The 13,108-nt window shown below is 41.9% G+C and overlaps 1 protein-coding gene across 1 annotated transcript in view; it reads left to right on the forward strand.

The window, feature by feature from the left end:
- Positions 1 to 1,607: 1,607 nt before the first annotated feature.
- The window catches only part of LOC142008242 (uncharacterized), a 29,428-nt gene continuing 17,927 nt past the window's right edge, over positions 1,608 to 13,108 (forward strand). The window contains exons 1-3 of the mRNA XM_074985434.1: positions 1,608 to 1,740; positions 7,101 to 7,422; positions 9,409 to 9,531. Coding sequence (XP_074841535.1) covers positions 1,608 to 1,740; positions 7,101 to 7,422; positions 9,409 to 9,531 — 578 coding nt within the window. The remainder of the gene's footprint in view (positions 1,741 to 7,100; positions 7,423 to 9,408; positions 9,532 to 13,108) is intronic.

Here is a 13,108-nt window from a genome sequence, read left to right on the forward strand (position 1 = left end):
CCTCTCACCTTGCTCCCTAGCCCACCATGTCTCTTGGCACCACTGCTTGTGGCCCACTCACTAGCTTAGGTTGCTCATCACTGCTCTAGATACAGGCAGAGCAGATTTCTAGCACTTCTGCTTTTTAGAAGCACATTATTTTGATTGACCACACTAGAACAAATTTACACGTCCAAACACACAGCACTTACTCGCTGCAAGCAGTACTCAATGGATGTTATTAACTCAATGTTTTATTTCCAAACAGTATTATTCAAATTTCACTGCTATGTCATAGCCAAAGCATGAAGTTCATACTCTACCAAGAGTTCTATCAGCTTCAATTAAAACTTTTCCCGAGTATTCAGTTCTGGTCTAGGGCTTTGGTCCATCATGTCATGTATTGATTAGATGGCATAGGAGACAAATTTTGTAAAAACTGCTTATTATGATTGTTAACATTATTCATCAGTTAAATATGCAGTACATGATACGGGCAGTCTGCCAAAACGATTTTTGAGGAGACAAAATACAAGAGGCTCTGCTTATATCTTTTAAAATGTTAACTTTGATCACAACTACATTTATTAAGAGGCCACTACCCTTAAAAAGTACTCGCATATATTTGGATTACACAGTTAAATAACTATCTTATGTGGCTTTTCGCTACCAACCTGTTATATTTTTAAATAGATACTTTACCGATTTTACCGCTGCTTGAAAGTACATGCACGTTCAGATAAAAGCTACCTGGGAAAGGACCGATTATATCTAAACATTTCAGCATTTCACCTCCCTGAGGACTTGAAAAATGGTTAGAGGGCATATCATCCAAGGAGCAAAAGGAGAAAAGGAGTTAAAAGAAGAGCCACACAAAGGAATTTAAAGACTGGAAAGCATACCTTAATCCCCTGTAGTGAAAGGCTCAAGGAGTCTAATTTATTTAGCTCAAAGAGTTAAAAGTGATTTTGATCACTATCTGCAGGGGTAGCCAAAATTAGGTAACAGATTTCTTCAATCCAGCAGACAAAGGTAAAAGAATTTCCAATTGCTACAAGGTGAACATAAAAATATTTACAATAAAAAAACTGTTTACCCTAATATTAAAGTTTGCCAAATTTATATAAAAGTGTTGTGGTAAACACCCCAACCCAGGAACTTTTAAAAATCAAGATTAGATGGTCTCTAGTTCAAACAGAATAAATTCAGGGAAGTCTACATCCTGCATCATCCAGGAGGTCAGACTATATTACATTGGTCTCTCTTGCCCTAGAACATATGAATCTATGTATGAATACCAAGCATGAATCAAATTATTCTTCTAAAATTATTACGTTTCATTTCCCCTAAAACAACTTATTCTTCTAAATGATTTGGTCTGATGAGTTTGTTTTGTTACCCTATCTATAAATTTTATATATCAAGCCCTGATTTATCCATCCATAAAAGGCAGGAAACTCCTATACAAATGCATAAACTTCTTGTGGAGCTGTCTGATCAGGTCTAATGACAGGTGGGCCCTATACTCATAGGAGGAAAGAAAAAAATCTGTTCCCCTTTCATCAGCTAGAAGCCATGGAGCTGAGCAGAGAGGAAGCAGCTCAGTCTTCTGTCACCATGAGTGTATCATGGGGAGCTTCAATCAGCATTCACATCGCACTCCCATCAGTCCCCAGCCTGGACAAACAAATGATCCAAGCATTGGATCAAATTCAAAAATGAAACTTGGTCATATGCCACCTGAAGCACATTGCACTTATGGTAAGTAGCAGCAACATCCCATGTATATATATTCCTGAACCCCTCCCTTTTTTATTCCTTTTGCTGAGAATCCCAACATAGGTGACTAACATGGATCTCAATTAGGGTACATCTACGGAAGCTCTAATATTAATTTCAGGGTGTATGGTCCCTTTGAAGTTTCCATACTTGTCTTAAATGGTGAGAACCCACCTTCAGCCCCACTTCTGCCTAGTCTCCCTCTATATTACTGCTAAGCAATCAAGTAGCCTAAAGATGAGTGCTGTGTAGCTCCAAAGCTTGTCTCTTTCACTAACATATCAGTTCAATAAAAGATTTTACCTCCCCTCACTTTCTAATATCCTGGGACCAACATGGCCTCAACAACACTGTAAATAAAGCATCAACTGATGTTTATATCTTATCGCACCAGTGAAAAGGGGAAGCAGTTAAAAGCAAAGGACCCTTTAGGTGCCTAGGGAGAACTAGCTCCTATGAAGAGATATGGTGCTCCTTAAAAAGCATGATGTCATAGGAGCAACCTGGCCAATGACTTTTATACAGAGAATCTGGGCCGAGTTATGATATAACAATATTAGGTTTAATGTTCCATATCTGTTTTTCTGCTCATCTCTGTTTTTCTTCTTTTTCCTCTTTCCCCCACTTTTACTAGTCACTGGTTAAAACTGACAATCCACATAGCAATTCTGTGTTTGCTAACATTAACCTGCCTCAAAAAAAAAACAAACAAACAAACAAGGAATAGAAGTCATTCCATGATCAAGTTGCTTCTGAGGGTAACAGGGAAGTAAACAAGGGCTATTTATACACAACAGAAAACTTACTAACCATACTGCTGCCACCACATGTAAACACCTATAACTATCATGCTTTCTAGCATATGCACAATCAGTAAGATTTGAATATAATCCACTTTTTATTTCCTGTTTGGGAAAGAAAGCAGTTGACATTCACAGGATATTGTATCCTCTCCTTATTTATGTTGTCTCTTGAATAAGGTTCATAGATGCAGAAGAAAAATATACATTTTAAACTGAACACCAGGGAAGAGGGGGAAAGAATGCTTATGTTCAGCTGCCATGAAGTTACTGTTCCGCTGAAATCAGTGCAATGAGGACAATTTAATTCAACTGAAGATGTACCCCAAGAACTTCAACAATGTGTCTGCTTCTTTTTCTCTTTTACTTTTTGAAATACTCTTTCATCTGCTGTCTGATTGCAAAATCTATCAGTCCTACTAAAAGCACCTCCATGACACATCTTGCTGTGATGCAATACAAAAGAAAGTCCCCACTATGAAACACAAAAGTTCAAGTTTCCACTGTTAGCAGCTCACATAGTTCAAAAGAACTGAGTGCCCTCCTCAGTTAATGCACCTAACCACTAAACTGTATTTGGCTGGAATGGAAGTTAATTATGACTGCAAATTGCCACCTCTGGTATTTATGTCAACCATTATTTCCATATTTTTTGTACAAATGACTGAAAAGACTAGCAGGCTCACTGAATGACCAACAACAAATAAATCACATATGGTAGTTTAAAAATAACAATGAATGCTATGAGACTGTCTTGTGACAATAGATGAATGGAAATGTTGATAACCTTATGATTTTGCTTCTGGCTGTTAACCTTAGGAAAGCATTAATTCCCTAGGAAATGTCTCAGAACATTATTAAAAAAATACCACCTTCAATTTAAAAATGAATTCAACTACAATAATTATTTTAACGTCTATTTACACAACTGTACTATTCTTCAAAGAGCTGGTGATGTGAATTGTTCTCAAAGTGTAATATGGGCCCTGGAACAGGAGTTGTTCTTTATTTTAAAAAACTATTGCTTTAGACCAGCAAAACATGAAGCAATATAAGTTTTTAAGCAAATAAAACGCACACAGAGGCAGAATATGTACACCTTTTACTGACCAAGGAGGGGGGAAAACCTACATGTTGCTAACAGACTTTTACTGGACTATTAACACAGCATGATACTCAAATATTTCTGTTAACTGGACTGAGTTCTGGACATCAAAGAGAATTTTCTCTGAATATGGATTAGGCTTGCTATATAAATTATAATAAAAAAAAGAGTATTCAGTGCACACACACATTTTACAGTGATCACTACTTCTGCTTTAAGTTTTGCTAGCCTGGGCCTGATTCATAGTCCACTGCAGTCTTTCCAATAAAATTGCCTCTCCATTAGGTCAGGTTTCTTCCATTCATTAGTGTTTGAGAGGTACTCATGTACTACAATAATAATTATAACAGAAGTGCTTCCAATTAAATGTACTTAGCCTTAACTTAGTCATATGAATTGAAGGCTTTTTAAATGTTTTAGGTAATTCCCTGGATTTAAATAAAATTTATTACCTCCACTCAAAGATAATTAAATGTTGGGTCCAATCAAGGTTGGAATGCACAAAAATTTTTCTTTCTAGTTTTCACTATGTTGTCAGCATAAGTAACCCAAGCTATTCTTCCCCTCCCTTCACTTTTTATTTTGGTGGGTGGATGTGGAAGAGAGTTGGGAGGGATGAACACACTACAGTCCTCACTTCCCACCTGCAACCCACACCACACCCAGAACAACAATAATTAATGGAGTCAAATAACAGCACAAAGCCAGAAAATTTAGGGACTGAAAAACTTTAAAATAATGAATTAGGCCTAACCTGCAAACCTTTAAACATGTGAACACAATTATCTTCATGAGTCCCACTACAATTCAGTCAAATGTGCACAGTCACACATGTATTTCACAAATCAAACCACTTAGATAGATCCCCATTATGCTATCAATCAAATGGAAAAACACCAGCAACTGTCCACCTATAAATTAGCATTACAAGGCATCTACCTGACAGATTCCTTCACAAATCAGGAGCCTAACAGTAAAAGTTTCATAAACAACAATTTCCCTGCAATTCCACAGAAATCTTTCCAAGTATTATTTTTTTCCATTAGTAAATCACTTCAGTAAGATGGACATCAGATCCATAATCTGCAAATAACCCCCCTCCTCCCCCAAATATTTAAGGAGAAATAGTTCCTAAAATCCCTCTAATTTTAGGCAATGTAAGATATATGTTTGAAAGGAGAACTTGACTGGCTATCTACCTTATAAATGAATAAGGTAAGATTAGTTTCACTTGAAGTATTATGATGTATAAAAGTCACTTAAAATGTTTTCATATGCATATTTTAAATAGAACTCATCATCTTTATACGATTAACTATTTTTGTCCATGAAAGCTTACGCTCCAAAATATCTGTCAGCCAATAAGGTGCCACAGGACTTCTTGTTGTTTTATCCATTCTTTGAAATAAATATGTATTTTAGTTTAACACTTAGCAAGACATTCCCCACTGACTGATATTTAATGAATACAGCACTTCATATATATAAGCACACTCTATATCTCTTTCATAGCAACAAACAAGGAAGACAATGTAGTGTTTTAACGAAGAAAGTACATTTTAATCCACTAAGATTTTATTTACCCTTGCAGCATTTTGGTCTTACCACAAACTCCTGCAAATTCCATAATCTTGATAGCTATGTTCTTGCTACACTGCAACATTTTATAATGTAATTTGATTTTTAATTACAAAAACAAGTTAGTTTTTCCAGTTGCTTTTTAGCCTTCATTTTTGATCATTCTGGTTGCAGTTTACAGCTGTTGAGACTGTTGTGCATCAATACAGTTAAAGTCTCCCTTTAATGGTGATGACTACAGCACAATAGTACCACTGGCATAATCATCTTGCCAGATATGCATATTTCAGGAGGCTGCTCTACCAAGAATAAAATGAGTACAGTGCAAAAGTGCATCTCCACTAGAACATGCCAGCAGAGAAAGAGATCCAAACTCTCTGATCTGATCAGTAAGCAGCCCCTCATTAAGGAATCTGAAAAGACCAGGGGACCTCTTAAGACAGCAAACAACTGAGCACAAGAAAGTCTTGCTGACATCTAGGCCATGCCAATTTCCTCTAAAGGGAAATGGGCTCATCTTCACAATAAATCAACGGGTTGAAATTAAGTTGTGGAAAGGGCAGGGACAGACTGCACGCTCTCTCCCCTACAGGCAACAACCCCATGGATTTCCCAAGGCAAAGGAAGGAAATCCGTGACATGATCATAGAGAATCACATGCAGCTTCTGCTGTATCACCTCCCCAGGGCTTCCTAAGCATCAAAAATGCTACTCCCTAGTCACAGATCCTGAGCAAATGGAGCCACCAGCCACCCAACTTCAAAGTTACACGTAACATACCGACTACTGTAGGGCCAAGCTACACACTCCCAATCGGCTGAACTTGGCCATATTCCACCTGGCCCCGCTCGCTCCCGTAGCCCGCTGCAAAGGAGCGGGGCGGGCAGCCATGCACCCCTCGGAGCGGCACCTATCACCAGCACCCACCCGTCCGGTCCAGCGCCGGGTGGGCGGGGGCTGGGTCGGCACTGCAGTCAGTAGCCGCGGTCAATCACCGTCAGCTCTGATGCAAAGTAATCACCCCCCACCGCGCTGCGGTCAGAGGCTTATCGACGAGCCCGCTGCTGCCAGCGCGGAGCTGGGCATCCCAGCCCCAGTCCGGACACGTGCCGGGAGCGCCCAGCCCCGCCTGGCGCCCGGCACTCGCTCCCCGGGCGGCAGTGCCTCTGCCCAGCGTCCGTCTCCGGCCCCGAGGCAGGCGCACTCGCTCGGCGGCGGCACGTCTAGCGCACTGGGCTGCGCGCCCCACTGCAGCGGCTGGCCCGGGCGCGGGCTGCCCCCGCACGCCCTTCGGCGGAGGTGAAGGCGCCCGAGCACCCGCCCTAACTTACTTGGCAGCCGGGGAACGCCGCGGCTGCCGCTTGCCGAGTCCCGCGCTGCATGGAGCGCGCGCGCGCGCGCGTCCGCCAGGCTCAGCCGGCACCTCTGGGCTGCCAGAGCCGGGCCAGGCATGCTCAGTTCTCTGGCCCCCCACCGACGGGCTCTACCATTGAGGCGGGGGGGAGGATAAGAACCATCTGGACGCTACCAATGAGAGGAACTAAAAATAGGCGCTGTCCCCCCGCCCTTTGGGGGATTATCCCCAGTTGGCGGGAGCGGAGCTGAGCAAGCGCGTGGGGGGAGGGTTGTCGCTCTCCAGGTGCCGCCCGTAGGGCTATGCTGGGTGGTACTGTACCGGCCACCGGCCTCTCTGCAGCCGGACTGGAGCAGGCCGGGCAGGGCCGGGCGCCCACCTTCCCTCACAGGTGCCGCAGCTGAGCGCCGGCGCGGGCCCCGCGGGAGCGGCGGAGGGAGGGGACTTAGGCCAAGCGGCTCCTTCGGGCCTGCGGGCGGGGAGAGGCCCCGTCCCGCACCCTTAGCCCCGCTCGGTGAGTCTCTCCCACGCACGGGCTTCTGCGGGGAGCACGGTCCCCCACAGATCCACAGGCAGCCCCAGCGCCCGGCGCCGGTAAACAACCCCCCAACCCCCGAAGCCGTGGGCTCCAGGCAAGACTCCTGGAGGCGTTTCCTCGCGCCTGGCTCTGGCACCTCACGTGCCATCATCCCAGCATGGAAGGCAGAGACCCGCCGCGCTCTCTTTACCCTCCCCAGCCCCCTGGCCAGCCGATTAGCTTTAGGGCGGCAAAAAGAGGTGAGACGCAAGCGGGGTGTGAATGTACGCGGCTGGGATGCGCTGGAAGGGTGAGTGGTGCTGGTCGAGCAAGGTCTTTCCACCTGTAAGGGGAGGATAAATTATACTGTTCAGGCACTGGGTGGTGCTGTGTGTAGAAGCCCCTTAAGGGAACCTCGGCCATATGTGGCCCAGCACTAAAGGGTCTTGCTGAACACATCTGGGGTGTGCAAACAAGCTCTGCAGTCAGGCCATATCTGGAATAGGGATATGGCACGGCATCAGGAGGAAGCTAAGAACAGAGAGGAACAAGATACAGACTGCTGATCGCTGCTCACAGAACATTACTCTTAACCGGTGCTTTTTTATTTTTCCTAGAAAAAAAGTGTCGAGTTTGAAGTAAGGGACCCTAACTTCAAAGTCCTTCCTCCCTTCCCAGAAATGGAATAGCGCCCTATTTCAACATTTAACTTTGAAGTAGGGTGTGTGTGTAGATGTTCAGCTTCGGAATCTGTTACTTTGAAGTTATTTTGTACTGTAGACACAGCCTAAATAATGTAAATGGGAGGAATGTAGAATTTAAAGGGGGAGATGGAACACAGTGCTAACATATTCTGTTCAACCACTAGGTGGCACTGCACGTGAAATACCCTATTTAAATCAACCTCAGGCATACCTGGCAGAGCATTAAATGTTCTTGTGATGAATACATTAAGCTCTGTAGCCAAGCCATAGCTCCTTGGTCTCCAAACTGGGGTGTGTGCCTCCCTTGGGGGCCACAGGGGAATGTCCAGGCAGCAGGGGGGCCAGGTGAGCTCCCACAATAGCATAGGGAAGGAACACCATACAGTCCCACTCTGACCCCAGCTACTAGTTGCAGCTGCAGCCTTGGTTCTGCCCCTAACCACAGCCTTTTTCCTGGCCACCGCTAAGACCATGCTTTTAGCCTTGCCACTCCCCCCCACTCTCAACTCCTGCTCCCTGCTCCCAGCTGTGACCCTTGGCCCAGCTCTGTCTTTCTTGCTACCCCAGGGAGACATGGACATATTCTATCAGTGCTGGAGGAGCCATGAAAGGAAAAAGTTTGGGGACCATTACAGTAGCTACTAGAGGGACTGACACTGTCCTCCTGAGAGACTGTTAAAAATAAAACAGGCTGTCAACACCATATTGTTTTAGATATGTACTACATTGCAGAGTATAAACAAATTTTAGCATTCTTGTGCACCATCAGTGTTTTTACTGACTTCTGTTTCTGTGGCAGTTGCAACATACTGTGAATATTATATAAATTATTGCCAGGTTATTTTAAAACTCCAGTTATTTATGCAGGAGGGGAAAAGTTATGTCAACAAAAAGTGTATCCTGTGATTGTAAGGAGTCAGAAAATCCAGTGCAATCTTCATATATATATCTATATCTATATCTATCTATCTATCTATATATCTATATATATATATATATATATATATATATATATATATATATATATATATATAAGAAGAGAAGCAGCTCTCAGTTTTACCCAGATGATCACAAGCAGAAAAGGAAACATTTAACTGCAATGCTATCAAATAAGGTAGGAAGAAGGAAGTAATTTTCATACAGAGGCTGACACACAGAAAGATGGGTTATTAAACAAGATTACGTGACAACCCTACTGCGGTATTTTAAGAAACAATAAGGTGACATGAAAATTATAGTACTAAAATGTGAATGAATCATGATGACTAATGTCTCTTCGCTCTTTGATACATTTACTGGTTTCTCATGTCAGAACTGAGATTTTCAGATGCAATATATTCTGTAACGAACATTAGGAAATAATTGCAACCTTGGCAGTATGTAAAAACATAGCTGCATATTTTGCTGCATGCCCCTAGCATACTTACAGAAAACATTTAGAAAGACTACTGAAATTATTTAGCGTGGACGGTAGCCCCCCGATGAGGGTGTCAGACAGAAAAAGGAGCTGGTCCTTGTGCAATGAAGTTTGAGAACTACTGCTCTAGAGTATAGTTTAATATAATATGGAACTGTGGTATTTTCTTGACTAGATCAGAAATTCCAAATGTCATGACTCTCAACAGACTACAGTCCAAGTATGGATTTTTGTGTTATAGAGGAAGGGCAGTCCATCTGTCACAGGACAATGCCTGTGTTGCTACTAGCAAAGAGAGGTAAGAATGACATTTCATTAAAATATTGTATTTTCATCTGTATTATATGAAGCTATATAATAATGCAGACATTTTCTTTGTACTGTAAGTTAGGACCCTGAGTTTTTCTGCAGAATTGGTCTGAGGCAACTGCTGTAATAAGGGAGATATATAATATACTGAGCTCTCTTTCTGAAGGTTTCATGAGAGCTACTGGGTGCTCAGCACTTCTGAAGGTTAAGTCGGCTATACTGATGCCAAAGAACTAAATAATGCTCTTAAATTTTGAAACTCTTCAGCAAGGTAACTGGATTTCTTAGTTGAAACTAAGGGTCCAGCTGTATCTGCAACGTTTCAAGCTAAATATTGCATAGGTTTCTCAACAATGAAGACTGAATTTGGATTTATGTCCTCTTACCAGATAGTTAGTTAGTTATAATTTAAATGATCTTTTTATAAGGATTTTGATCCCTTTTTAAAGGAGATTAGTCTTTATTAATATAATTCCAAACAGCCTTTAGAAAGTTTAGCTGCTTTTAGTCAGTTCTATAGGAATTTTCTATAATTCCATATTTTCCAGAAATATTGAAGATTGGTATTAGAATACCACTAGCTCAGAGAAAACTTGCCAGGGTGGCAAGTAATTAACTAGAGGCATCAGCATGAGCAAATGGATGAACTGTAAAACTGAGACATGGATGTGGATCCTCAGCTGTTGCAAATTTGTATAGCTCCTCTGAAATCAGATATGCCCACAGAATATTGTGTATTGGGGGAGGCCTTACATTCACTACCTGAGATATTGTAAGGATGACCAACCAATTAGGGATGAAGAGCCACAGATATAGTGCAAAGAGCCACATATTATGTATTTATTGTTATCTATTTATCTATGTATCTTGATAAATAGACGGATAGATAAAAATAAATATATAATATGTGGCTCGGTGCCCTCCTCCTCTCTGAGAGCCAGGCACCCCCAGCCTCCTGCTCTGACCCAATACCCCTCCACTCCTCCATAAGCAGGCACCCCCAGACACCACTCTGACCCAATCCCCCTTCCCTTGTCCAGAACCAGGCACCCCCAGCTCCCCACTATAACCCAGTCCCCCACCCCTCCGACAGAGCCAGGCATCTCCAGCCTCCCTGCTCTAATCCATTCCCCCTCCCTTGCTCCAGAACCAGGCAACCTCAGCAGCCCCCACCACTCTAACTCAATGCCTTCCCACTCAGCCACCCCCAGCCCCATCCACTCTAGCTTGTTGCCGACGATTCACCAGAGCCACTGCCATCACTGCCACTGCCCCAGAGCCACTGCTGCAACAGTTGCCATGCGCTTCTCCCACCAAGTGGTGGGGCGCATGCACAGAGCAGCAGACAACGCTCCTCGTATGTGGCTTTGAGGAAGACCGCATTTAGTGTCTCAAACAGCCACGTGTGGCCACCCCTCAGTGTATGAAAGATACTGAACAGGGAGAGTATAAAAAAAGAAATGAGAAGGAACGGGGAACATGAACGAGAAAAACAACGGAATGATAAGGGATGAAAAAAGGGGAAAAGAACAGTTGGGGAACAGTTAAGAATTCAATCTGTCATTGAAGTCAGCGGCAACGCTTTCATTGCCTTCTGTGGAAATGAGCTTTGGATCCCATAGAGGAGTCTGGCAAGAGAAGAAGCCCTCTCTCCTTCTTGTTTCCATTTTCCATCTTTCGCTTTTCCCACGCTGAGGTAACGTAACGTAGATCCTACTTCAGGACTTAAGTGGGACTTTAACAGAGCTTGTTTCATCCTCTGCTCATAGATGATTTTCATCTTGTATTCGGATTTTGCCATTTATAGATCATATTTATAGAGCACATTAAGTGCAAAAAATTAATATAATATGTTGAGATTTTTTTTCTGAAAGATAAAAGCTACAGGAAAGTTAGAGTTCTAAGGTTCAAATGTTTATATTTAATCTGATAATGACAATGACATCTAAAAACTTGTTAGAAATTGGAATCTGATCAATTGTTCTACACTGGTGTTTTCAGTGTTGTTGTAGTTGTATTAGTAACAAGATATTAGGCAAGCCTTCGAGGTACACATAAATCAGACCTGAAGAAAAGCTGGTTTCTTTCACCAACAGAATTTGGTCCAGTAAAAGATGTTACCCCACCTACTTTTTCCACATCCTCATTTTGTAGAGGTCTGAACAGAACAAAGAAACAAGGATCCTTCCTCCCACCCTCACATGGGAAAACCTTTATCAACAACAAGAGTTTTGCCTGACCAATGCTTCAGGCTTTTGAAAGATTCTCTGTTACAGAGAGAGACTAATTGCAAGGATCCTTTCTTTTCTTACGCACCAAAATGTAACATTTAAAAAAAAACTGAATTATTTTCAACTGAATACCTTATCAACGGGCATTGTTGCCACATTGCCAAGCAAATTTCATATTAGGATTTTCCTCAGAACAAATTCAAATATGCTGCTAGCGTTTCAATTTTTCCTGGTTGTATTCCTCTCAAGCCTTCATTCCACTATAATCAACACACTTTCCCAGTCTGTTTCCAGTAATCTGCTTTTTACTGCCCCTGTGTGGCCTTTGGATTTTGATTATAGACACTGGAATTTAAATATTCATCTCTCACTTCTTTGACTCAGAGTTCTTGGTAGACATATTGGGGTTTGGAGACAAATATTTTACTTTTGGATTGTACGTGTTCTATTTTCAGAAGTATATGAGCGGGTCATTCTTTTCATGCATTATACTCACACATTACACAGCTGTGTATATATAAGATTAATTTGCTTCATTTCCAAAGATTGTTGTAGTTGAGCAATGTATTATGAATATAATAATATATGTCTGTGCCTGTTCACATGTATAATACTTCTAAGTGTTTCATGGATTGTTATTAGTTACTGTCACTTTAATAATAAATCATTTCTAAGCTGCTTTAAAAATTAATGAAGTCAGACACACAGCACTCCAGTGAGGTTAAAAAAATAGCCCCCTTTTTAGTTTTAATTACATTATTGCAGAGCATAAAAATCTCAACAGATAGTATGTAAATCCAGATAAACTGATAAATAAATTGACAAACTATGAGATCACTACTATCAGAGTAGATGTTTAATCCTGAAAAAGGAAGCTCTGAGAAGTTTCAAGCTTACTGAGAAAGGCAGCAACACTAGCAGCCATCTACTTAAAAAAAGCAGTGCGTCTATTTGAGATCAATATTTAATCTAACAGAGAACCTTGATTTCTGTCACTGATCCCAAATAGGCCTTGTGGTTGTATGCAAAAAGAGTACTATCAAATGTCTCTGTTAATCAATAGAACTATGCCACCAGTAGGAGTTAGTGCTTGTATTACCCTTAGTTACCAGTTGGAATCAATCGGAACCAAGAAACTATGATAAATGTAATAAAATTACCCCCCCAGGGAAGGTAGAAGGTGCTGCTGAAATTAGCTACAAGGACCATTTGGGATCAACTGCATCTTGGGAGAGGACACTTAGAATGATGGGTAGGCATTATTTCATGGGAATAAGTATATTCACAGGAGCAAATGTGTATGTAAAAGCAGCAGCATGTACTTTTTGAACCTCA

Source organism: Carettochelys insculpta, chromosome 2, assembly GCF_033958435.1.
Source record: "Carettochelys insculpta isolate YL-2023 chromosome 2, ASM3395843v1, whole genome shotgun sequence".
NCBI lineage: Eukaryota > Metazoa > Chordata > Testudines > Carettochelyidae > Carettochelys > Carettochelys insculpta.